We start from the raw sequence: 27,891 nt of genomic DNA, 5'->3' as shown, positions 1-27,891 counted from the left end.
CCGATAAATGGGCGAAACGCGCGGTACGTTGCCTGAACAGAACACTCAGTTTGATAAAACAATTTTGTTATTTGCACGTGTCTTCGAATGCTATATCCATTCATGGTGATTTGGAAAGAGAGGCTGATTAAATGACAACAATTTGACAAGACGCCCTTTATCAATTGTCAAAGTTCGGAAGTCCCTGTTGGAAGACCCTATAAAAGGTCGATTGAATCGGACATTTTTCTATTTCGGGGAACTAGAATAATCTCTTTTCAGGTCGAGAATATCGGTGATTGTTTTTTAAATATTCGCCAAAAACTAGAATTGCCCAATTTCGTTTTTTAGCTCTACCGCTTCCGTTTTGTATGATAAAAAAAGACAAAGGAACTTTTCATAAGATTCCATAATTAACTTCATTTTTCTGAATACGGATCTGAATAGTATTACATAGCTGAATATGTTGAAACAGTGACTACAAAAACCGATGAAAAACAATAGAGATACCGGTTGAAAAAGCAGCCTCATCAAAAATTAAAATCTATAGACAATCATATAAAACTTCAAATTCAAAAAATCCTCAAGTCTTTTCGACATTAAGCCTTATTTATTTAATAAAAAAGACAAAAATTGAAAGGCTGCTCAGCAGAAGCTGATTGCAGAAGCTGGATAATTAAGTTAGGGCAGGCATTTTATGGGTTCTATAACAAACTTCACAAATTCAAACCTATTTCCGATACAGAAAAGCAAATGCAAAAAGAATAATAAACACCTGGTGAACCCCAGGTATCAAAATATCTGAGAAAATTATTGGATCTGTACAATTCATTCATAAATTCACAGAAGGAACGTATTCAAAAAGCACTTTATTGTGAGATTTTCACTTAACTATTTTACAAAAACGCAACATGTGTTTCGCCATTACAATGTCTTCTTCGGGCATGTCACGCCCGTACTGTTATAGTAAAGCCAGTAAAGCGTGTCTTTACTATAACAGTAAAGACACGCCCGAAGAAGGCATTGTATGGCGAAACACGTATTGTGTTTTTATAAAATCGTTTAGTGAAACTCTCAAAATGAAATGTTTTTTTTAATACGTCAGTTATGGATTTTCACCAAGTATCGGCCAATTTTATCGTATATCACAGAAGGAACGTTCTTTTCATACAGTAAGTTTATTCCAAATACCACTAAAAATTGAACACATGTTGAATATTACTGGAGTTCTGTCCCAACACCAAACCGTTATTTTCAATACCTCGACACGTGTTTCAATCACCAAGTGATCATCTTCAAGCAATTTTTTTTTCAAATACGTAGATGGCGTATAAGGGACAAGGGATTGAAGATCAGTCTGATCTACCTCTTGAAGATGATAATTTGGTGATTGAAACACGTGTCGAAGTGCTAAAAATAACTGAGTAGGGTTGGAATAAAATTCCAGTAATATTCACTACCACATCAAAGGTTCCAAACAGTGCATCACATGAACACAAGTTATTCAAATCCGAAAATGAAGTGTGTTTGCTTTCAATAACTCTTTGTCTTCGATATCATTCGACAAAATTATTCTGGTAATTTCAGGGTATAACTATTATTACTTTATTGGGTTATAGCAAATCACTTTCAATATTTTTATTTCATTCGCAAAATAATTGACGTAATTTATTGTACTAAAGATTAGAGAGACGGTGATATAAATAAATGCGAATCTTTGCAAAATGAGTTATTACTGTTTCTGTGATATTCTACAAAACAGGTGAGATTTTTGGGCTTGCAAACTATCCCAATTTGATATAAATAACCTCTAGTTTTCTTTATATTTCCCTTCTTTATATTTTGAAGGAAAATGCTATGCAAATTCGTTATATGGATAGCGGTGGCCACTATTTCTTCAGAATTTGTGTCAGCTGCCACAGGTAAATATTTAAAAGCTTTTCTTATAGTATCTCTAGATGCTGATGTATACTTTCATGATATAATGAGTAAAACTGATATTGTTGATTTACTCAAAATGTTAAATTATGATAATTGAATAAAAAAGCATGATATCGAATTACGATGAGTTAGATGTTTATGGGATTTTCGAATATGGAATGACAGCTGTTAGTTTTTAATGCTTCAAACTGTAATATCTTGGTGGATACTTATTCATTTTAATCGATAAAAGCACAATTTGAATCAGTGCACTTCAGCTAATGTAATACAAGTCGAATAATTCCGCCAGCATAAAAATTGGATGTTCGGGATTCGATGAAGTCGATGAAGTCCGTTTTTGTCTGGTTCTATTTGGCGAAGGTTCCACCGGTGAAAAAGGATGGTAGTAGGTTGGTGAGAGGTCTGTGGAGTATGGTGGGTGAGGCAGAATGCTTTCAATTTTCGTTCGATGATTTAAGAAACGTGAGGAAGGGCGTTATCGTAGAGCAGGATTGGACTTTCCTGTTGATCAGTGACGGTTGCTGCTGACGCAATGTTCGATACAATTCGTCGATTTCCTCACAATAGGACTCTGGAGTGATGATTTGGCCCGGTTGCAGAAAGTTATGGTGAACCACACCAGCCGCTGACTACCATACAGACCACATGGTCTTTTTTGTGTGTTTTCGCCTTTGTGGTGTGCCTGTGTGGCTCATGGGTATGAAACCACGGTCCTGTTGACACAGAGGATCCACTTTTCGTCACATGTGACGATCCGATCCAAAAAAGGGTCGTTTTGGTTTCGCAAAAGCAAAGAAGTGCATACCTAGAAACATGACAATTTCTGATGATCTTTCAAATAGTGGGGCACCTACTTCCGCCATTACACCAAGGTCCTCAAATTCCAGTCCCAAATTACTATAGGTCGACCACTTCGAGGCTCATGTTCGAAGTTAGCTGGAAGCGAAGCTGGAAAGAAATTTCGCAAACCAACGTCGGAGAGTGCGTTTATTAACACTATCATTGCCAAATGTCTGGTCAATATTTTTGAGTCGTTTCGGCAATGTTTTGGTTCAATTCGAATTCAAAGAGGAAATTGGTCGAAAATTGATCAACGACATTATATTTGAATAAGCTGAAAACAGGCAGGAAATTAAAACTTGTAAGAAACTCAACAGCATCAATGTATACAGTACAAAATTCTCTTTCGAGCTCTATACATCACGATACGGCGAAAACAATATTTATTGAGATATGGAGCTACAAAAACACACGGAAGAAACTTTCGAAACAACCTAATATTAATTATGTGAGAGAGTTTGCTGTCAATTTTTCGAAATCTCAGAGTTCAAAAAAGGATCAACAGTAGGGGATCATTGTACAGAATAAAAATATAATATTATAGATTTTGGAAGCACTTTTCATTTCTATGAAACTCTAAGTAATACATTTCTAATGGCTTCTGTATAAAAGTGTAATGAGTGTAATATCTGAAAAATTTTCTGCACCTTAATTTTCTCCTCGTATATCGAACATAAATATAGTATATCTCCATTAACTAAAATATGAAAATTGTTTTGATATAGATCAAAATATCAGTACGGTGCTCATGAAATCATAATGATTGAATTTTAACTGAAATCAAAAAACACATAGTTTTACATTTCACTGCAAGGGTTAAAAACCGTAAGCGAATTTTTTTATATCCTGTCACTGTGTTTATCTGTTAAGATGTATTCAAACTTGTGTCTGAATATCTTCAGATCTTTTTCACTACTGATTTGAACTGATACAATAACAAATAGTTTATTCTATTGTATGTGGTGAACGGAACTATGAACTCACTGATGAATTCATCTTTCAGATAAAATAATATGTTATCATGGAACTTGGTCAAAGTATCGAAATGGTAACGGAAAATTCGGTGTAAGCGATATAGATCCTTCTCTGTGCACACATTTGATTTACAGTTTTGTTGGACTCAGTACAGCTAATGATGGAAGTGTGGTTTCCTTAGACTCTTACCTGGACATAACCTTGGGTGAGTAGGATTTATTTCTCTACTGAAATTAGAAATTTATTAAACATGATAAAAGGCTTTTTGAATTCAAGTCTTCGCATGAGGTTGTTGTAAATGATAAAGAAAGATAATGGCAAGATACGCAAAATTGACTATTTTTGAATTTTTTTTTCAAGTTCTGAATTTCCTGAATTATATTTTTCCCTGTAACTCACTTATTTGTAGGAATATTGAGAATCTGTTCACACTCTCAGCAACTTTCATTGGACCATCAGAATATGATCATAGAATGTTGACATGAGGTATCCGACTTTCGAAATTTTGATACGGATCTCTATTTTTTGCAGTATTTATTTGATCGATAATTTCAATATTAAACCGTGGATTTGAAGTCTTCCTCGAAGTGTTAGTATAGTATCCAAATGAACCATATTTACTCTCTTCATGTACAACAGATAATTCTCAAAATATTTCCAAGTTACTTGAAATGTGTTGATATCATAAACGTTATACCACTTCCGACAGTTTAAGAAAAACTTGAACTTTCATGGTTTTAAGGTAGAAATCAATAATTACTGAAAACTACGATTTATTGTTGAAAAAAATTAATTGTACAACTCAAGCATACGTATCATTCATCTGAGTTGATGAGTTGTCATTCTTTATTTCTTAGGCAGTGGATTGATAAATAATTTTCAAGTGTCTGTTTCATAGACTTACAAAATTGATATATGATGGAATTGGGCTATATTTGATGAAAATCCATAACGTATTTGAGAAACATTTCATTGTGAGATTTTAACTAAACAGTTTTACAGGAAAGCAACAGGTCACAATGGCTTCTTTGGGCGTGTCTTTTTTAGTGAAAATCATACAAAAAAGTGTTTTTAGAGTACGAAATTGTAATTGTAGAATGTAGAATTGAATTCAAACATCCAATGTTGTTATATAATTTGATATAACAAATTCCAAAAGTCTTTTCATGCTTTTTTGCATACGTTGAATAACAAAAATATGAAACTCACTTTTGAATTTCGATATGAAATTTTAATAATTTTCATGTATGGTATGTTTCAATGTATCACATACCTCCACAGTAGTTCACAATTAAATCAGGCATATCTGAGATATTTTCAATACTCACTAGAAAAGAGGATGACGCCATTATTTGTTCCGATCCAATAGTGCTTCAGTTGAGTATTTTATTACCTGAAGAAAATTAATTAATGATGAAGACATTACGTCTAGATCTGTGGTGCTATTTGTAAATTACACTTAGTGTGAGAATGAAATGGCTACTTCAGTTTTCTCTCCAGTGAAACGAATGAGCTAATGTACTTTTTTCGTTTGTTCGGATAAAATGAGCATTATTCCTAATGTATATGATGCTCTCATACACCAAAATCATTCGTATACCGATGATACTATGGTGGAAATGTGTTCGCAAATGACAGAAGTATGAAAATCATCGATAAGTAACTTCAAGAATGAGAGAAAAAATGAAGCTGTGAAATGACTAAAACTATCTTTAGGAAACAAATATGTTCCTGTTGATGAAAACAACAAACCTGAAATTAGAAGGACAGTATATTTATTTCATTTTAAGGAAAACATACCGAACTCTCACAAAATAGTGGGAGCATTGAAAGAAAACCAAAGTATGTCACCAATGATAGGCAGAAAGAAATTTTGGAAACCTTCAAAGAGAATCCATTCCAGCTGTGAAAACTTGAACAAAAAACTTTCTTGATTGCTGGAGGAGGCATATAGATGAGAGGCTTTCGACATGAGAATAGAAATATTCATTATATCAATAAAAGATATATTGATAGAAAGATGTGGCAAGACAAAAACATAACAAGTTAAAGTTAAGCATTTTCAGAAGGCTGAACTTTCAGTTTGAAGCCGTCACCTGAAAAATATGTTTTTGTTGATGGTGGCTCATTGATGTTTAGGTTAAATCATTGTAATGTTTACCATGAAGATATGAACAACGATGTGTTTGAATAATATTTTGCGCAAATGTTAGACCTCATTTCACCTAACTTTGTGATTGTGATAGATAATGCAAGTTATTATTTCAGAAAAGTTCAAAGAATACTATTTATGCATGAAGAAATTCGGATAACAATGAGTGGTTTCAACAAAAAACATTTCATTTGATGAAAATATGGTTTGAAAATACTATTGTCCATGGTATGTTCTGATTGAGCTCGTTCCAAGAAATAGTCGACAAGATGGCACAGAAACAAAAAATTATTACTCTGTGTCTGCCCTGTCTTCATTGCGAGCCCAATCCCGTAGAACTAGTTGGGGCACATGTGGAAATTAGACCATTTAGTGGAGGAAATTGTATAATTTTCAATGATAACATTCAACGACGATTCATCTGATTTATCTGATTACACACTACAATTTTTGCTTATACACAAACGCATGCCACTTCAGGTAGAGATCGTCGGAATGCTCATAAAACCTTTCACTTGCAACCCGTTTGTAAATGACCGTCGATGAATATCTCTCGAATACTTTTCCCACAACGCTGGTGTTGCTCAGAGATCTATATTGTCTCCAACCCTCTTTTCATTGTATGTCAACGATTTATTGAGAAAAAAACGAGAATGCAAGTTATTGCTTTGCTGATGACAGCACACTTGTCTCGTCGTTCCATTTGGATACCAGGAAATCGGCTGCGAATGCATATCTTCACCAGCAGGAGTTGGTTGAATATCTTGATGGGGATCTAGAGGTGAATTCGAAACGGGGTGAAAGTAACCAGGTTCAATTCAATGCCACGAAAATCCAGGCATCGGTTTTCTTCAAAAAGATAAATGTTTCCGAACTGGATGTAATAATGTCAGGACAGACAGTTCCGCATCGATAAGTTTGTTGGGGGTTAAATTGGACACTAATAAGTCTTGGCACAATGATGATGCAGGAATTGCGAAGGCTACCTCTCAATCTTTGAACACTGTTCAGATCCAGAAAAGTGTATGCACCTTTGATCAGTTTGATCTTCCTCTTGAATATGATCACTTGGTGATTGAAACGTATGTCGAGGTGTTGGTGTTGGGATAGAACTCCAGTAATATGCATTACTACTTCAAAGGTTCCAAACAGTGCATCACAAGTATTGATAAATATGAAAAAATATTTGTCAATGTACATGAAAGACGAGCTAGTGCTGATTTCGTCCTGTATAGACTACGCCTTGGACACACTTCCACCTGATCGAAAAAACCTAAGAACCAACCTACGAAATATGCCACTGCCCCCTAATAGTGAAACATATTCTAATCGAGTGCAAAGCCTACAATCGACATTGAAAACTACATTGATTTTCTTCAACTCTTGCCAAACTTCTGAAGAAAGGTTGCAATCTCTCCCAGCTTATAAATTACCTAATCGATATTGGCTCAGTCAATGAAATTTAGATTATATTAGATGAAGTGTATTTATATATTTACATTTTTATGTTTACTGTGACATGTAATATGCCGTCTCCGATAACCTGAATTGTTGAAGGGACAATAAACAATAAAATTAAAAAAATGTGTTTATCTTTCTCAATGTGAAGCGTATGCCTGAGAAACAAAATATACTCAAGTACATTTCTCCATTATCTTTGTAGTCCAAACTAAGTGAAATTTTCATTATTGGTTTGTGAAATATGCAACTTCTTCCAGAGACTTCATGTTAGGTTTAAGATTCAGATCAGTGTCAGCTCATTTTTCTCTTAGCCTTCAGAAAATTGTAAGACGTTGGAAAACCCCATTAGTAATATTAGAGGTATGTGATATAAAAAATTTTTAAGTTTTTGTTGAAGTGTCTGGGAATTACCTGTGGTAAATGGATATACTAAGAATTGGCTCCATTCGGGCGATTATGATTCTCCGATGTATGATTCTCCGCACTCGCAGGGTATCCGGTAAATGCAATTCTTGGAATCGCAGTCCGCGTTTGGTGGACTGCGATTCGACGAGCGTCGAATCATAGTATCATCAAAATAGCGATAGAAGAACCGTAACGAAATACCTGCATATTTTGGATAGTTTTAATGTCGCGTATAGTTCTTCACGAAGCAATTTTTTATACTATTAAATTTAATTTCTCTTTTTGGAAGCAAATTTTGAGTAAAATTTTCATTATATTTTCTAATGAATGTCCTATAATTTATTGAAAAACGAGAAATAAAACTTTCCATGTTTTTATAAAAACATTATAAGTTTGAATTTTCCTTTTTCATTATGATCTCCTACCACGTAGTAATGGCTACATCCATCAATTCATCCTATAATGTCCTATATTCGATATCCTCCGACGAAAAATGGTCCTTTTTCTCCAGACTGTTTATGATTTCATTTCTTTTGTTTACGATGACTCAGATTTATTGCTCCAAAAAATATCTGTTACACCTTTCCTTTACTTCAACAATAAAAAATAGTCTTTATTCATTACCACCTCTAAAAAATGTTCAACTTTTGGAGGAAGTTTAGTTTTATTGAAAAATCAACTCTTAGATATGAGAATAATCATAATTTTAATCTAACCACTCATAAGTTTATGATTCCATAAATTCCGCATTCACAAGTGAAGCCTTAATACAATAACAATACTTTTATCAAGGCCCCATGGGTAAATACACATCTGTATGTTATCAAACATTCAACATTCAGATATGTTGAATAAATATTTCAGGTATTTTCTTCTCATAACATATTTATCAGGAGTTCATTTATGACTATTGACTGTTTCATAAGAATATCTTCTTTGCTCTTTCCCAATCAAAGTGGCTCATCGACCCATTTCTCAATTTTCTCAAAAGATTCGAAAACTGTTATAGTTCGAAAAAAATCTGCTAAATTATTTTGCCATAACGTAACAACTTTCTAATAATGCATTTTCATAAGGTTAATAGAATACTTCTTTGTTTCAGGTAACTTTGCTAATTTCAACGCTCTGAAAAAAATAAATCCCAATCTCAAAACACTACTCGCTATTGGTGGTTGGAATGAAGGTTCCACGAAGTACTCAATAGTTGCTTCATCGGCCACACTCAGAAAAAACTTTGTTCAATCTGCTCTGAACTGGGTATTGACATACGGTTTTGATGGATTCGACTTAGACTGGGAATATCCAGGGCAACGTGGAGGATCGCCTACTGACATTGTTAGTATGTTCCCTAAAAAAATGTATTCATATACTCATCGTTCGAAAAATCTTCCAAACCTGTTTCTGCCGCTATTGAGCAACCCTCATGAATTTTGCGAAGACTTGCAAAATCTAATAAAAAATAAGGCATATGACACTTAGAATTAGTTAAAGTAAAACTTCTAGGAATTAGTGCAACGATAAGACAGAATAACACTGATTGAACATCGATAGTTTTTCTAATCACATCTGCTATAACAGTAGGCAAGCTGATTTTTGAGAATCCATATATGTGAGACTACTATACTTGGTTAGCGTTCAACCAATCGAGTATATAGTAATGATAATGATAATAAATAATAATTTTTTTATCAATTTTCACAAGTAAAGTGAGTGTGTTGTTGTAGTAAAAAAAATAAATCATATTATAGATATTGTCTATCTGGAGCACTCTAAAAAAATATTGATCAATGATCTAGAAGTAATTTAATGGACAAAATGAATAGTATGAGATGAACAAAGATTGATTATCTATGGTAAAAAAATTTACATACACATCATACGATGAGTTGTACGATATAATTGAATATAAATATGGCAAAAATTTCATGAAGACTGTATGAAATTTTTGTATGATTTAGAAAAACTTTCTGATTTGCTCCATTTTCCAATTTTCGTTAAGAAGATTTTTTTAACCATTCCTGGTATTTTTCAAAATGAGGTTCAATTTTGAAAGTGTCGATAGATCAATGTATAATTTCGGTGCCAGGTAATTGAAATTAATTTTTTCCAGAAATGCATACTCATTTTTTTCTCTGGTAACATAGGAACGAGTGGAAATATTCAGTTCACTTTTTTTCATGAATACACCACTAGATACTATGAGGTTAACTGAGATCTAGAACTTTTTTTTGTGGAGTAAATTACTAGGATATTGTGGAATTTTTGTAGAATTATTTTCAGAATATTTTCTGAGAGATTTCCAGCATCCATAAGTAACTTTTGATGCATCTTCCTAACATATATATTCTCATAATTTGAATGACTTTACACTGAATTTTCGTAAATAATTTTTTTAAGTCTAGATAGAAAATTGATTGTTTGAATTCATGTAGCAGACAGCGAGCGCACTGAGTAAAAGTAAGATCACTCCATTTTCATGTGAGAGAAAATAGATATATCTGAGTATTTGAATTTTTTCACTTCCATATCATACCAATTTTCATATTCATGAATTTGTCACATTGAGTTTCGTGACAGATCATTTCGAACAAATAGTAACAATAGTTTTTTATCAATCATAAACTTCAGGTTTTCAACTTCAAAACTGACCAAACTCAATATATTCTTTTAACCCTCATTTTTCCTCTCTGGGGGTGGAAATTCCTGATTTCCTTTCTAGATGCTTATTTACGCTATACAAAAAAACCTACCTGCATATTTCAAGATTCTAGGTTCAGTAGCATAAGCTATATATAATAATAATAGCATGTCAGTCAATCAATAGGTACACACTCATACAATGATGAAACGCATCAGCAGAAAAAAAATGAAAGGATTAGAATGAAATACATTGATCTGTTTAAAATCTGTTTTTCCATTAATCAGCTGTCACCTCCATACGAACGACAACTCTCAGAAGTTGAGAAACTTGTGCGAGCTAAGGATAATACAACTATTCGTTTAAAATTTGTTTAAAATGGTCTGTCATGAATACTAACGTGACATACCAAATTTTAGGCGGGCATTACATTTAGTAATTTTTATTTTCACTTAAAAAATACAGTAACTTGAAACAATATGCTAACTGCACTAAGTAATGAATAGCTTTGAGAATCGAGTTATGTTACCTATAAATAAATTTCGCAAAACTAACACAACCATCAACGACGTTTGCCCTCACGCGTCAACCCGCGTTTGGGTCGCGGGTTGACGCGTGGTGTGTGAAAGTTATCCATATTAACTACTCAAAACAATAATTGTATCAATTTTTATGAGAATTCGATAGTTATTCTAAAATGTGCGTATAGTGGCTAACGCATAAGAAGTAGATATATGCAATCCCGGACTTTTATTGACGACTATTTGAGATAAAAAATATTACGATTTATTATCTTCATGTAATGTTTCCGATTTTCTAAATACATAATACTCGGTATATTATGACCAAAATCACATAAAACCTTCGCGAATTGCAGCTTTTATTTATTCTGATCTATAAGCTGTATTTATGTATAGTTTCGTCTGAATCCTATCAGTCGTTTAGGCATGAAAGAGCCACAAACTTTCATACATACATCCATCCTTACAAACTTCCACATTTATATTAGTATATAGATATAGATTACGGTGTCATCTGCGAATCTAAGTATCTGCGGAACTTTTTTTGAAAAGATTGTTCATATATATTGTTAATAACATTGGCCCTGAAACGGTCTCTCAGTTCCTGCTAAATATAAAGACAAACGACATATTTGCATTCCATTGGTTCTCATATTTAGACCAACAACAAATCCCAATAGGTTATCTAAGATTGAATTGTCCAAAGCAATTTGTATGTGATAGTGTTCATTTATGTACAATATTATGTTTGCAATAAATTGATGAAAGTTAGGGGGATCCACTAATAAGGTACGCTCACTATGTAGGATGTTTTAGATACTCCTGTATTGTAATTTATACAACAGTGAACAGTGAAAATCAATATCATCAAGATAATTTTTTCAATCTTGTCAGCGGATTAAACTGATTAAGGCTTTCGTTGCCGAGATTTTCAGTGTTAGTGTCTTCAATCGGATTTGAAGGCCGTCGTAGTTTGGAACTGCTTCCTTAACGTTTAGCCAGAACGAGTGGCTGGCTTCTTCAGAGGTTTATTTATCTTGATGATTCATCGATGACTGGTGATTTCTGTTTACTAGGTTGTATCTATGTTGACACGGGTATTCCACCTCCCGTGTTGATGCGTTGCTATTGGCCGAAGTGTTATTCCCTGTTATTGACGTAACATTGGATTGCGCTGTTGCTGTAGCATCTTTTGGTATGAGATTCCAAATTTAGATAAGTGTTACCGTCTCCTCTTTTCTGTTGTAGTTTCCCATATGTTTATTTATTTCTATGGCTTCCGTTACAAGCCGACTGTGGTATCCATGATCGGGGGCAAGTAGTTTCACATCTTCGAACACTATCGTGTGATCTCCTTCACTAACCGCGTGTTTCTCAACTGCCGATTTGTCTATTTGACCTAATCTACAGTTTTTCCGATGTTCATTTAGCCTTGTACCCATGAATCATTTGATGGTACCGATATAAACTTTTCCGCAGGTGCATGGTACACGATATAACCCTGCACCTGATAGTGGATCTCTTTCGTCTCTCTCAGATCTAAGGCTTTGTTGTAATTTCCTGGTGGGCTGAACAATGTTTTTATTTCATGCTTTCCTAGGAGTCTTCCGATTCTGTCTGCAACCCTAGGGATGTACGGTAGAAATGCACGTGCAACCGTTTGAGTTTTCTCCCTATGTTGACTTGTGGAAGTTTTCAGTTTCATGGCCTTGTTGATCTCGGTTAGACTGTACCCGTTCGATCTCAAAGTCTGTTGAAGATGCTCCATATTATTATATAACAATTGTACCTATTGATACTCGGTGAAGATAATAATAACGTTTTATTCAGTTTTGGTAAGCAACGATTGAACAGAGGTAAAAAAAACATTGTATTCAGCACTTTCATCTCTTTCAAATGTTTATTCAAATATTTGTTAATTCTGGTTACCCAAAGATAAAATCGTACCAGTTATTTGTCATACTATAAAATTATACCTTGTCAAAAAATTAATTTCATTTCTGAATTATTCACTTGATTTTATTTTATGCTGCATCTTACGTCTGTATCAAACATATTTATTTCATTTGGTTGAGATTGAAAAACTGGGTAATGTACATAGTGATTTGTTTGAGATAAGTATTCGTCTTGAAAAATTTAGGGAGCATGTATTTGTTACAAATGAACTGTACGAGTATGAAACTTATTCATAATATTTCAGGAAACAAAAACTACCTACTTTAGTTTAAGCTTTATTAAGTTCAGTTGACTAATTTCATATGAAATCAATTTTTGAGGAGGATTTTTGCGGAATTGAAAGGGATAATATTGGTTAGATGTTGTAATATTCAGTCATAAAGATATTTTTGGAGCCAGATCGCAGAATTATGGATTAGTAACCATAATTTTTTTTTATATTATTTTTTATAACATTTCTATCCTTGCCAGAACAAGGCGTTATTTGTCACAACGAGATCTACATGATATTAAACACATTGGTTGGTATATGTTTATTTTCTTTTCAGGCTAACTTTGCTGAACTATGTAGAGAATTTCGTGAAGTATTCGACAAGCACAATCTATTACTGTCTGCTGCAGTCGCAGCTACTACAGCTTCCGTTGCAGTTTCATACGATGTTCCTTCGATATCTAAGTGAGTTTTTGTTTTTTAATTTTTCTGGAAACTATACTTGTGAAAAAGAACTGGATCACAAAATTCATATTCAACGAGTTCAAACATCTGCTGTTCATAACAAAAAAAATTATTTTGAATAATAGATATTCGAATGAATTCCAAACCTGTTTTTTGATCGCAATAAACTAACAAACTATATATCACTCGAAATACGTAGGGTTGAATATTTCAGCTTACAGGATTAACAAATCATTCATTCACCTGAAATTCATTAAAAATATTTGTGATAGCTGATACAATCTACTGCAAAATTGTCACTACAAGGATTTTAATTTAACACTATAAACGCAATAGCTTCTCCAAATAATAATGTTGAATAACTTATATTCTACAACCATTTCATACACTTCATTATGAGATACTACCTACAATTCAATCAGATAATTAATTGATTTAACTCTCTCGAAGAACAGGTATAATTTACTAGGTTCTTGTAACAACAGATGAATAAAGTTATTGCTTCCGTTAGAGGTTGAGTCTTGTTTGAAAATCATCAGTGTTATTATTGGATTGACTGGTGCCTCAGCTATACTTGTTTCCTTATAACAGTCAGTTAGTTTGGCGCATGTTTGACAATACAGTCGATCATCGCCTGTTAAAAATTCCATTTTCAGATGATTTAACAATAAGCTTTGCACGGACTGGTAATAATTAGTCGTCTTAGGAAAAGCTAGATGAAGTTCCAGAAATTCACATAAGTTTTCAGTTCTTCTTAAACATTTAAAGAAATTTTCTGACAACTGTCATATTTTAAAATAAGTTCGTCAAATTCAGGAAGTGAAAAAATCATTCAATTCAAGTGGACCAGTTCAACTAAAAGCTAAGTATTCTTAAAAGATATCTTTTATATATAAAACACATGTTTTGCTCACTTTAAACCGTAGTTGTATATCATTCATTTCAATGACTGCTAACGATGGCCTTTCTCCTGATAACAAATTCTGTGAAATTTGTGAAAAATCCTTTAAAACAACGAAAGGTCTCAAAATTCATAATGGTAGAGTTCATAAAATTTCTAATACAAAATCCTCTTTGAATGAATCAGCTTTCACACAAGCTGTCGATTCTGTTCTGTTGCCTCATTCTAATAAAGATACGTCATTCAATACTACTTTTCATGAAAAATTGTCCTCATTGAAACGATCCAGTCACATTATAAAAAGGATTCCCAAATCTGCAAGAAATTGCTCTGCCTCTGCCCTTTGCGAAATTATAGAAGAATGCTCACATACAAACTCTCCAACAAGCTGGGAAAACTTGTTAACTTTTCCTTATACTTTGTTCTCCATCCCACATGCCAAGGACTCCCGTAGATCTTCTCTCGCATCTCTCATAAAGAAAAACATCAAACTTCTCAATTTCAAGACCAATGTCATTCCATCTCAAATCGATGAAAGGAAATATAACCAAAACTTTTCTAAGCTTGTTTTGAGTAAAATAGCTGATGGTGACATCAGGTCAGCTATCAGAATCTTGAGCTCAAGTGATACGTTGACCGAATACGATGAATCCACACTTTTAGTTCTCCGATCAAAACACCCTCGATCAGATTCCTCCACACATTCTCTGGATTCGCAACTACCACACGATTTTTTCAGAGTTTCCGGTGTTCCAATTTTCAGAACATGAAGTATCGAAGGCAATTAAATCTTTTCGTTCTGGTTCTGCTGGTGGTTTGGATTCTTTCCGCCCTAGTCATATGCAAGACCTCATTAGTCACAGCTCTGGAAATTCAGGACAGAAACTTCTTTCTTCTGTTACAAAATTATGTAACTTCATTTTTACTGGTAGGGTTTCTCCAGAAATTTGTCCTATACTTTTTGGCGCTTCACTGTGTGCTCTTCGGAAAAAAGATGGAGGAGTAAGACCTATTACCGTCGGTACCTTTTATCGTCGATTGGTAGCTAAACTTGGTTGTATGAGGATTAAAGACGAACTAGGATCGATGTTACGTTCACTACAGTTTGGTTTCGGTACTGCAGGTGGATGTGAAGCTGTTGCTCATGCTGCTCGTAGATATATTAATCTTCATCCAAATCCCGATTCAAAAATTTTCCTGAAAATAGACTTCAAAAATGCCTTCAATATGATTGATAGAAACATCATGCTTCGTAAGGTCAAAGATTCGTTTCCAGGATTATATCCCTTCTTAAGTCAGTGTTACAAATCAGCCTCCTATTTGAGTTTTGGTGAACATCTGATTCTGTCTGAGAGAGGTGTTCAACAAGGTGATCCTTTAGGACCTGCTATTTTTTGCCTGACCATCAACGAACTTACTAGAAGCTTATCATCCGAATTTAATTGTTGGTATTTGGATGATGGCTCAATCGCTGGCGATGAAAATAGTGTTTCAAAGGATTTGGAAAAAATCATTGATTATTCAAAACATCTTGGACTTGAACTAAATTTTGAAAAATGCGAGTTGATTACTCTTTCAACTCCGAATAATATTTCCGAATCCATTTTGAAATTGGCTCCTGGCATAAGAATTTTGGAAAAGTCTAAATGGAGTCTTCTGGGTGCTCCTCTCTCTAAAGATTCACTTTCAGAACATCTTCGAGAAAAACGGGAATCACTCAAATTGCTGACCACCAGATTGAATGAACTTCCGAAACACGTTGCATTTTTTCTTTTGAAAAATTGTTTGGCGATTCCAAAACTCATGTACGCCCTCAGATGTTCCCCCACTTGGTCAAGTCAGTTAGAACTTGACGAATTTGATAATTTACTCCGCCACACGACGGAATATGTTACAAACAATCATTTCAATAATGATTCATGGCTCCAAGAAACTCTTCCTGTGAACCTTGGGGGATTAGGGCTTCGTTCGGCTTCTTCCTTAGCTTTACCAGCGTTTCTGTCATCAGTTAATAGTGTTTCCGATCTTATCGATTCCATCCTTCCTTCCATATTTATCAATATCAAAGACGTTTTTTATTCTGAAGGTGAATCACTTTGGCATGCTGCAACTAATATTGCTCCTACAGATAAAAAGAAAATACAAAGTGTATGGGACCGACCTCTCCTGAACATTATAACTGATAAACTTCTGAAATCTACAAGTGTATACGATAAGGCTCGTCTGAAAGCAGCAATGATCAAGGAATCGGGTGCTTGGCTGAATGCTTTACCTGTTGCATCTCTTGGAACACTTTTAGATGATGAATCTTTCAGAATAGCAGTAGGACTTAGGATGGGTTCATCTATTTGTGTTTCTCATACTTGTCTTTGCGGTAGTATAGTTGATGAGAAAGGTACACATGGTTTGAGTTGCAGGTGAAGTGCAGGGCATATATTTCGACATCACCAAGTGAACGACATATTGAAACGAGCTATGTTGTCAAGATCTTCAGATGATGTGGTGCTGCAGGTTTTCCGGGTTTTCCTGCAGCTGAAAAAGCAAATGCGCCACTGGAATCAATGAAGTCGCCCCGGAGCGCCAATTAATTTTTATTGTTGTATTCATTTTATCTTTATCGTTGTTTTAACATATTGTAATAACCAACAATTAACACAATTCGACTTCAATCTCGAAAAAAAAATGGTCATTTATTCTATGTAAGATTTTTGTTGACAAAATAGAACAGAGGCGAATCATTCAGTAGTTCTTGAGATAAGTGAATTTCTGAATATGTTGATTTCCATACTTTCCAGTAAGTTCGGTTTGGAATTGAGCTGAAAATTAATATACATTTAACTAATTTTAACTAATGTGTATTTGAAATTATCTACCAGTTTGATCTATGTGAAACATAGGACATCATCCACATGACAATTTATGAACTCTGATCTATCTGAAACTCTTGTCCTACGAAATTGAGGTGTAACACAGCTTATGAAACCAATAATATCTCAAGAACGCAAAAAAAAGGTTGACTTTGGTGTCAGATAAATCTGAATCTGATCTGATAGATATGAATCTCCATGTGGGTCATGTCCGGTGTTCTGTATACTAAAACTGAAAGAACGTTTAAAGCACACATGAATGAACATAGAAACAGCTTCCTCAAAGAGTGGCATGAGTTCAATCACCAATTTAAAACTCTTCGTACACAGAAGAAATATTTGAAACTCAATCGTTTGGTAATCAATGACTTCCAAAATTCAGAATATCTTATGGATGACTGAATGATTTCAATAATACGATTCTGCTTGATTTTTTTACCAGCATATCATACTACGAATAAATGATTATGTAATATCATTTGTCAGGTTCTGCAGGAACCCAATGAGTTTGTTTCTGATCCTTCAGGTGATAGAATACTTATTGCACTGTAGGTAGTAACTAAAATTGGAAAGTATAAAATATTTGTAAATTATAAGTTATTTATTATTTCCGCTTTAGGAATCTATTGTATAGCGAAGCATGTGTCGCTGTTTTTGTAATACCATTTACATCCAGTTTGTATATTCAACCTGAACTATCCAAATATACAACCCGCTACTGATGATGCCTAACAGGCTGAAACAGCTATCTACCGGTGTCTCTTTAATTGAAATCAAATTATGTATGACAAATTAAAATTATAAACAGGTTAAGGAAACTGAATGAGAAATATTTTGTTCAAAATATTTTATATAATGCACACAAAAATATATAAATTGTCATAACGCTAGTTTTACAATATCAATATTGAAGAGTTTGTTATGAAACGATATATCAGATTGAGAAATGTCAACTATTTTACAGATATTTGGACTTCATTAATGTTATGGCCTACGACCTACACGCATCTTGGGATGGCTTCACAGGTCATAATGCTCCACTATATGCCTCATACTTAGACGATACTGCCAGTGAACAAAATTTGAATATAGTGAGTAAAATATGTTTTCAAGTATAATATCACCACCTCAATACTGTGATATAAAAACAGTTCATTTAGTTTTTTGTTCTAAGAACTACAGATAAAGCATATTGGCATGTGTCTTACCATGTGATGGAAATCGACATTTAAGTCATTCAGCGATGGAAGAGCGGTATTTCATACAATCAGATGAAGAAAAATGCCTTAGTCATATGAAGAAATTAAAATGACCAAGAACATAAATTATTATGCTTAAAATTTGGTACCTAGTACGTGATAAAACAGTAAAGTAAAAAAGTAAAGTTCCTTCAGTGACTGACGTATAAAACTGTAAAAATATAATATAAAATCAGGAAGAATATTTTGTAGGGTGGATATTGTCATATCGAACCTAGAGAAAGTTGAAGGAATAAACAAGAATTTCACGAGAGCCGAGGAGCTAAAAGAGGCAGTTAAAATATTGAACAGACTGTAACAATATGTAGTTTTTGTGATGCATTGTTTAGAACCTTTGCTGTAGTAATGAATATTAGTGGAGTTTTTTCCCAACATCGAAATGTTATTTCATTTCAACACCTCGAAACGTGTTTCGATCACCAAGTGATCATCTTCAAGAAGATCAACCTCTTGAAGATGATAACTTGGTGATCGAAATACGTGTCGAGGTGTTGAAATAACGGTTTGTTGTTGGGAAAAAACTCCAGTAATAGTCAATGTGGTATTAGCTCAGGTATTAGGACAAAAAAGACGTATGCATAAAAGATCTGCGGCGGAGTCTTTCAGCAAAGCATGAAGATGAACATGAACAAAAGAAGAAATAAAAAATGCATTACAAACCATGATGAATCTGGATAACTCATCGAGATGAAGAATTTGATATTGAAATATTGGCAAATTGAATAAAAGGAAAACTATTTTCTTCAGATAAGAGGTACTTCATTACTTTGAAATGATTATAAAATAAAATTTCGAAACGAAATAGGACAATAACTGAAATAGTGGAAATAGTAACAAACAAATTTGACACAACGTTTCAGAAAATGAATCCCAAATGGACTGGAAAAAAAGAAAATAAAATCAGTGCTGGAACAAGTCTTGTCAACTTTCGTCGCCCAGGATACGGCTTTAATTAGTAATATAGACAGAATTTGAAATTTGTTGTTTTCGAAGTAACCTTCCTTTCTGAAGAAGAAAAAATAGAACCTCAGATATTTGATATCACGTGGTTAACGATAACATTACACAAAATCTTTAGATCCATAAGTCGCGTTCATTGATCTCCAGGTGGGACACAGTACAAGAAACTATTTTCTTCTTTGCAAACACTATATATTTTCTCAGAGTAGTTACCCCGAGAATTTATACGTTTAGTGACTTTAATAATTATCATATCAACTAGCCTTAATTTCCAAATATCAAAGATATACAAGAACACGAAACAGATGCTTTTGCAATAAGCAGCGGCTCTACTGAAATTATTTATTAATGAGCACACAACAATTTTTACCGAGAGAGAGAGAGAGAGAGAGAGAGAGAGAGAGATCACTGATCTATATACTTCACCGTGAAATCTCCTGTGGAGTTGTCTGACTAAAATCTCATTTCAGTTTTGAGTAATTTATTAATACATTTCGAAAAACAACTGAAACTGTGCAAAGATTGAGAGTATAGGTGAGTCAAATGGCCATTTCTGAAAATTTTCCTCGCTAGACCCTTTTTTGAAACATGAAAAAGTAATTGAGGTCATTCAATCAGGCTTGAATGTATAAATCATTTTTTCAATGACGCGATCTTCTGAAGACAAATCATGGTTTAACAAAAGTTACCCGGAAGCTGTTGTCTCTAATAGTCTCGTCTACCGGTACCTTACTACATTATGTCACCTACCTTTTCAATAATGCAATCGTGAAACACGGAGGGTTTTGAGCTCGGAATCTCTAATGCCTTCAACCGCATCTGGTATGAAGGTTCACTCATTTACCTTCGATGTTATGGCATATCAAATTCTCTTTGTTCGTGACTCCATAGCTTTATCAAAAACCGGTTCTTACAAATAACTATCGATTGTCATATATTTGTTATCCTTTTCAAAGCTGGTGTTCATCCATTAAAAGAAAAAGGTTTCCAACCTTGTTTTCATACATCAACGATCCATTAAAAGAAATAACAAATCCTGTATTTTGATTTGCTAATGAAAGCAGTATTCATTTTGATGCCATAAGATCAGCTTCACATGAACGTCTTCAGCGAAAAAAAGTTCTACGGGAATGTTCCTCCTGATGAAAATTAAGTAGTTTTCATGAAAGAGCTCTAAAACAACGCATTTTAAACTTATCATTTCAACCTTTTTCTTTAAAAAAATATTTAAATTTACATTTAAAGGGATTCGTTTCTATTTCACTATTTGGCAACATCGGTTATAGCTAAAAAAGAACACTGAATCTGTTACCTGTATGAGACAAACAAAGATGACATATTTCAGAGGCGTGCTGTTCTGTCTACTTATGTTCCGAGTTGCGAGACATTCTGTGATATATGACATTTTGTGCAACTAACCTATCTTCCTCTATATAAATAAATAACAAAACAACTGTTGTTTAAGTGGCTTGTGGAGGTGGTCTTGAACTATAATTTATATTTTGTCTTAATTGTTGATTTATAAAAATAATTTTTCTTTTTGAAAGTAGAATATCTAGGTACGTATAAATTATTTCAACTTGATATAGACGCTGTTGCCAATATATGAATTAAAAACAAATCCCTTTTAAAATTAAAACCCAATATTTGAAACATCAATTTGAATACTTTTCGAAATGAATTTGAAAAACTCATAAATTAAACTCAACTTCATTTTGTTCAAACTTGCATTTGCTGTAATAACCCAAATTGAGGAACATTCCCCGTTCAATAGAGATCTACAAAAAATCGACATGGGGTGACAGAAAACCAATAGAAGTGAATGCTAGGAAAAACCAACCATTAGTTTTCTCTGAGAAAGTGATTGTGACCGAAACAAGCATCATAATTTCGGAGAACACAATTTCGCTGTCTGCATCGATTGATTTTTTAGATGTCAAGTTAAACAATCACATGTCTTGGAACATTCAGGCTACTGGAATAGAAAAATCGTCTTCAGGAAGTTACACACACCTTAGCGACTTTTGATATACGCAAATATGAAACTGAGAGTATTGTGGGGTTGTTAGATTTGATAAAAAAAAGACATTTTCCGGTTTTTAGATGCAATCATTTTACTCATCTTTTATAGCCTGGAACGTCGAAGGAAATTTGGAGACCTATCTTTTTTCTATACAAACTCTTATGAGAAGTAGGTATTAGAGAACGCGCCATAATACAGCAACCCATCGCTTCGAAATTCATCTGAACACACTCCAAACTATACTTTTCAAGAACTATTGCATTTAGATAACGGTACATATTGTGGACTGAACCTTCTAAACTGAATACAAGTGAATCATTACTTCAGCACATGTACCGATATTAACACGCTTCAGAAAATTTTCTCCAGTACAATCACCACCACCTGTCACCACTTATCACTCAATAGCTTTTTTAACGAGAACCTCAAAATGCAAGTTTCTGAAATAATATTTCATCGCAATTGAAATATTCAAAATAATATTCGAAAATAATTGATATATATCAAAAACCAATCCTATTATACTAATCGCAATTCACAGGATTCCGTCGTTAAAGGTTGGATTGCCAATGGTGCTGAACCTCAAAAATTAGTACTTGGTTTGGCATTGTACGGAAGAACATTCACTCTATCTAGTACAAGTAAAGTAGCTCTAGGAGCACCAATATCCGGAGCTGGAAATTCTGGTCCTTACACTTTGGAACCCGGTATGTTGGGATATAATGAGGTGAGTTGCGGTGTTCAAATATTTTTCGTGATTTTCTAAGGAGGAGAAGCAACCCAGCTCTTTTAATCGCTTCGTATTAACCTATACAACCCAATATTTTCCAAAAGGGTTCTCCAAAAAGATATTACATTTTGAATGAAAAAAATCAGTGGTAGGTTTTAAAAAAGCCAAGAAAAAAATTATTTTCGACTTTCAGTTCACTCGGAATTAGAATTATTTCGTACCAATTATGATTTGTTAATGGAATAGCTGAATCTACAAATCATCTTCATAAGAAAACAGACTCATCAAATGAGTTTTCATTGAAGATGAGAACGGTTCAATGGATCAAAATTTTGACGTTATTTTTGACATTACTTCTGAACCACTTGGTATATATGCCCTAATAATACTATATTTTCCACAAATTTTTTTCTTATATTACTCATTTCATTCAAAAACACGTAACTTTGACACTCCATGTTTCTATTGGCTACCTTGTATATTGGAAAATATTAAAAAAAAAGTACTATGCATTGATATTCAAAACCATTATACGAAACGTTCTTCGGTAACTTCAGTTCTAAATCTGAACATTTTAATGGAAGTTCAATGTAATGTAAGTATCCTACAATATTTTAAAGTTAAAAAATACTACAGATATTTGAACTGTACTAGTCACTCGAGGATGCTCACAAAAATTTGTCAATTTTATTTTCGCTTCTTGAAATGTACGTTTTCATTATATATGTTCACTAGTATCTTTTGCAGAATCACTAGTCTGGAAGATATTGCACTTTCTTCACAATTGTTCTTAACACATAACTGGTTAATTGCCTCACTGTTTTCGTATTAGTATTATGACTCATAATCACCATTGCTCATTGTAGTAGTTGTTCTATATCAGGGCTGAAATTACGTAATAGATCGAAACATACTCAGACATATCATCAACCTATTCCTTGAGCCCATGTGAAATAATCAAACTTTATTTTCAATCAGTTTTGAATTCGATGGGGGAACAGATTTTCAAACATATTTTATCAAGTAGTGTAAATGTAATAGGTATCAATTTATAACAAATATCATTTCACAATCATATAAATATTCCGTAGAAAGTTAGGTATCGTTTACAATTCAGCTATTGGATTAGAAAAAATGGAATCAGAATGCATAATCAATGATGATGAATAACTTTTATTGGTTGCTTCCAGAAGACCAGGGTTAGAGACCTTTCAGGCAGTTTGAATCTTCTTGAATGAATTTATATTTCTTCATATCATATTCATATTCACAGATTGTAGAAAAACAAGCTGCAGGAGGATGGACCATTGTATGGGATGATGAACAGAAAGTTCCTCACATGTATAGTGGAGATCAGTGGATAGGCTACGATGACCCGAAGTCAATTACTCTGAAAGTGAGTATGTTACTAATACATAATTAACTTTCGAACTATATTTATTCAATCACGGAAATGAGGTTTGATAAATTTTGCACAGTTTAGGATAACCCACGATAATTCTTCATCTACACAAACCAATTTTTATGAATAAGTGGAATAGAAATCAAGCTCCATGTATATATTTTTTCTGTAGTGATAACTTCAGTTTTGTAAAAATATTTGACTATGGTATCTATTCATCAGTTAAAATTTTATAATACATTCAACTTTGTTAATATACTTCTTCTTCCTATTCCAAATGAAAAAATATAACTGTAAAAAATATGTACTATCAAAAAATTATAGAAAAAAAATTGTCGAAGAATTCAAAGTGTTGTTTGTTTTGATTCTTTTCCTAAACGTATGTCTTTGTAGTCACGTATCTCAAGCTCCATAACACTGATAAAATGTTTGTGAATGTTTTCAATACTTGAAATTTCAACCATTAAATCATGAATAGATATTGATCGAATCTGAATCTTATTTCTAATTTCGTAGTTCAACGGTTCAGTGATATATTTTGATTTCAAATGAATGTTCAATCTTAGTATACTTTGGGATCTTTCTTTTTGCTCAGCCATTATACACATAATGTCCTTTTGTACAGGTGGAATACGCTAAATCCGCAAACCTTGGTGGAGTGATGGTATGGTCCATAGAAACAGATGATTTCCGAGGGGTATCTGGTACTAAATTCCCTCTCCTAAGAGCTATTAATGAAGTTCTGGTGAGTTGAAATGGACATATCTGTTCATTTATTCATAAAATAATTCTCATTTGGGTGAAATTGTTCATTTTAATTCGAAGGGAAGAATCAGTAGTTTGTATATATCCATATTGAAGGAATACATTCCTTTACAAAGAAAAATTTAGAATAGTAACCACTTGTATACGTGATAATAACTGCATTCATTTCACTACACATTAACTTCTTCGGTTGAATTGGTAATTTGCATTTTTTACAAATAACATGTGTTCTAAGAAAAAGGTATATTTCAAGCAGAGGACTAATTGATCACGATTATTTATAGGTAACCAGATAAATTTTCAGAACAAAAAGTGAATAATAACGATTTCTTTTAAAAAATCTAATGAAAACGAATTTAATTAATATGAGTGAGTGATCAATTTTCTGTTATCAATTCCAGAAGATCCGATTTTCGTCATTTATTCTTTGTATTGTCGTACCTCATGAAAACCTCTCTTGGATAAAATTTATCGAAATCGAAATCTGCTATGTTGGAATTTACCCTGCATAGAGATGACAAAAGTAATAATTATCTTACAAGTGATTATTTATATGAATATATTGAATTCATATTCGAGGATTTTGCCTCACAGATGATGGGCTATGGTTGGTTGTCTTAGTTCTTCGAATATTAACCTTCTGGAAAAATGGATACAGGATCTTAGTGGGATACAAAAAATGTTATTGTTCACTTAGCAGAAAACTTAGACTACGATAACCTTTTCCCTCGTATCTACGTTGGGTTAGTTCTAAAGTGAGTCCACTATAACGGGGTTTATTGTGGTTCTGCTGTTTTTTATCTTCCGAGTAGAAACGGCATACCCTGTCTTGAGACAGTACTTTTCATATGATAGTTCAGACCAAAAATGTATGAATGCCACAAGGTTAAATCTTTTCATGTAGTCGAGTATTTGACAAAATCCAAAGTGATACGAATATAAAATTGCAGTTCAACGAAACCGCTGGCAACACCATCTTTCGCACGAGTGTCAGCAGGATCATTACCTTCCAGGCCAGTTCAATCAGAAATCCAGATCAGAACTAATTTTTAGAGAGAACTAAATCCAGTCTGGTAGACCGAGGTCATATGTTGCTGAGACTTCGAGATATAACTTTTGTCTCCGGAGTCGACGCATATATCACTGATGATATCTACCGCATAGCAGACGAAACTTTTCGTACTGTTTCATTCTATCGACCAGAGACTTTTTTGGCAGTTGACTATTTACTTGGACGTTGCGGTGACAGCCAAAAGTACTTCCAGAGCTATGTGTGTGGTACATCAATCTCCCCACATATGAATCAATGTCGGAAATTTTTTAGGCCGGTTGATATATCTGTTTATGATTGTACACATCTGCACCACAAAAATAGGTTTACCAATAGCTAGTATTTTCTTTTCTCAGAATATTCAATTCTCTCTTCTGGAGATTGAAACTGTATAGACATTTTGTAATTAACATTTGATGGCATTGAGTCGAAGGTTAATATCAGAATACTGTGATTTTGAAACCTCAATCTGATAGGCTCTGCATAAGACAATTAGTAATATGTACAATTCTGTAGTTCTCATATCATCTCTTTTCAGAAACATGTAGAGACTCCCATGACTACTGAAGGTGTGGTGGTGCTCATTGTACTAGAGGTAGCTAAGAGAATTTGTCTCTGTTTGTTGTGAAACTTTAGTCCACCAGGCAGTTGGTTCATATATCATCACTGATCTAACAGTCACCATATATATCCAATAGATTTTTTCCTCCTAAACATAATTATTATATCGGCATTGTTATGGTCTCATACCAATGATTTTTCAGAAAATTTCATCATCAAGTTACACTGGCAGCAATTCTACTGGCAGCGATTCTTCAAGTAGCAGCGATTCTTCAAGTAGCAGCGATTCTTCAAGTAGCAGTGACAAGGACTCATCGAACAGTTTTCTCGATGTTAACAAAAATACAGACGAATCTTTTTCTGGAACAAACAATCTTTGTACATCTGAGGGTTACGTTAGAGATATCAACGACTGTAGTATTTTTTACTATTGTCAGTTAGTAGATGGAAAATACGTTCCAAAAACCAACACTTGTCCTTCTGGTTTATATTTCGATATTAGTGAAAATGTATGTAATTGGAAAGCAGCAGTTACTGACTGTTGATCGTTAGGTTGATGAAATCTCGAAAATACATATATTCAATACAGTATAATAAAGCATGCATATGAATTTTGTGGTTTTTTCTTTGTTTGAGCCTTTGAACCAGGACAATTTCTTGGAAACCCCATTACAAAATATTCATTCGAACACCTGCACTTCACAGTAATATTCAAACAGATTTATCTTTTTGATTTCGGTGGATGAATTCATAGAAATACAGTGTGAGAGTGAACAACCTTCAGTATGTTCGCATTTATACAAATAATTTTCAATCAGGAAGAAAATCATGATGAATTTCACTAGTTCGGACTTTCATTGTCTATTATATGAAATGATTTGAAAACCCTGAAACAACCAGATCTGGTAACACTTCGTAACAGCCTCACGAAAACCAGGCCACCAAACGCGGACTGCGATTCCAAGAATTGCATTTACCGGATACCCTGTGAGTGCGAAAAATCCCATATTGGTGAAACTAAGAGGCCTTCGAATGTTCGTATTGCCGAGCATAAGAAACACACACAGTGAGGAGAAACCAGCAAATCAGGAATAGCAGACCATGTTTAGAACCATCAACACAACATCGAGTGGTCCCATGCTGAGATCATACACAGAGAGGAACATTGGTTTAGGAGAAAATTCAAGGAAGCCGCATACATGCTGTCCAACAACATATTCAGCTTAGCTAGCGTAGAGATACGCAACATATGGAAACCCATCATCAAGCGAAAAATGGCCAACTTCCGCCAAACGGTCATCTCTCACTGAACCAGTGAAGCGGAAAAATGGAAAGCGGGGATAAGTGAAAGTACTCGAACGACCAATAAATAGGAGGAATCAGTCCAGTCATCACCCGAAGACGATTGTAGATACTAACAACCGAAACGTCGTGAACTAACGCGGCTTGGAATCTCTTAACTTTTTATTTTTATTTGTTCATTTTTGTTCAATCGTTCTATTTTTACTTGCATTTTATTTCACTATTATTCCATTTCAAGTTATTTTTGCTTATTATAATTGTTATTTTCAGCTATTCAATTTTAATTCTTCTTTTTTTAGTTGTTTCAGGGATTTCAAATCATTTTATATATTAGACAATGGAAGTCCGAACTAATGTAATTCATCATGAAACATTGTCACCTTCAAACAAAAGAAAATCATGAAAACGCATCAGTATTTGTTATCTTTGAATGAATAAAGTGATGATTTGAAATATACTCGAACGAAGATAAAGCAACACTTGTACCAATAGTACCTGAAAAACTATTTCGTTTTCGATTGCTCTA

General features: G+C 33.7%; 1 protein-coding gene across 1 annotated transcript; it reads left to right on the top strand.

Moving 5' to 3' along the window:
- Positions 1-1,682: 1,682 nt before the first annotated feature.
- LOC111509480 (chitinase-3-like protein 1) lies at positions 1,683-26,674 on the top strand. Its single transcript, XM_074177840.1, has 10 exons — positions 1,683-1,741; positions 1,828-1,901; positions 3,764-3,940; positions 8,856-9,088; positions 13,417-13,544; positions 18,277-18,403; positions 22,096-22,281; positions 23,558-23,680; positions 24,312-24,431; positions 26,267-26,674. The coding sequence occupies exons 1-10, from the start codon at positions 1,704-1,706 to the stop codon at positions 26,606-26,608; spliced, it is 1,548 nt and encodes a 515-aa protein (XP_074033941.1). The 5' UTR covers positions 1,683-1,703; the 3' UTR covers positions 26,609-26,674.
- Positions 26,675-27,891: the final 1,217 nt, after the last annotated feature.

The sequence above is a fragment of the Leptinotarsa decemlineata genome, unplaced genomic scaffold (genome assembly GCF_025532065.1).
Source record: "Leptinotarsa decemlineata unplaced genomic scaffold, Ldec_3_MD MMD2_tig00003308_RagTag_RagTag, whole genome shotgun sequence".
NCBI lineage: Eukaryota > Metazoa > Arthropoda > Insecta > Coleoptera > Chrysomelidae > Leptinotarsa > Leptinotarsa decemlineata.
The sequence above is the reverse complement of the archived record's forward strand: the minus strand, read 5'-3'. Positions and strand labels throughout refer to the sequence as shown.

Bases quoted from the DNA above. Each gene is read 5' to 3' on its own strand.
- LOC111509480 (XM_074177840.1), top strand. From the start codon at position 1,704: ATGAGTTATTACTGTTTCTGTGATATTCTACAAAACAG. The intron at 1,902-3,763 runs GTAAATATTTAA...TTCATCTTTCAG, and splicing joins ATTTGTGTCAGCTGCCACAG to ATAAAATAATATGTTATCAT. The intron at 18,404-22,095 runs GTGAGTAAAATA...CGCAATTCACAG, and splicing joins GTGAACAAAATTTGAATATA to GATTCCGTCGTTAAAGGTTG.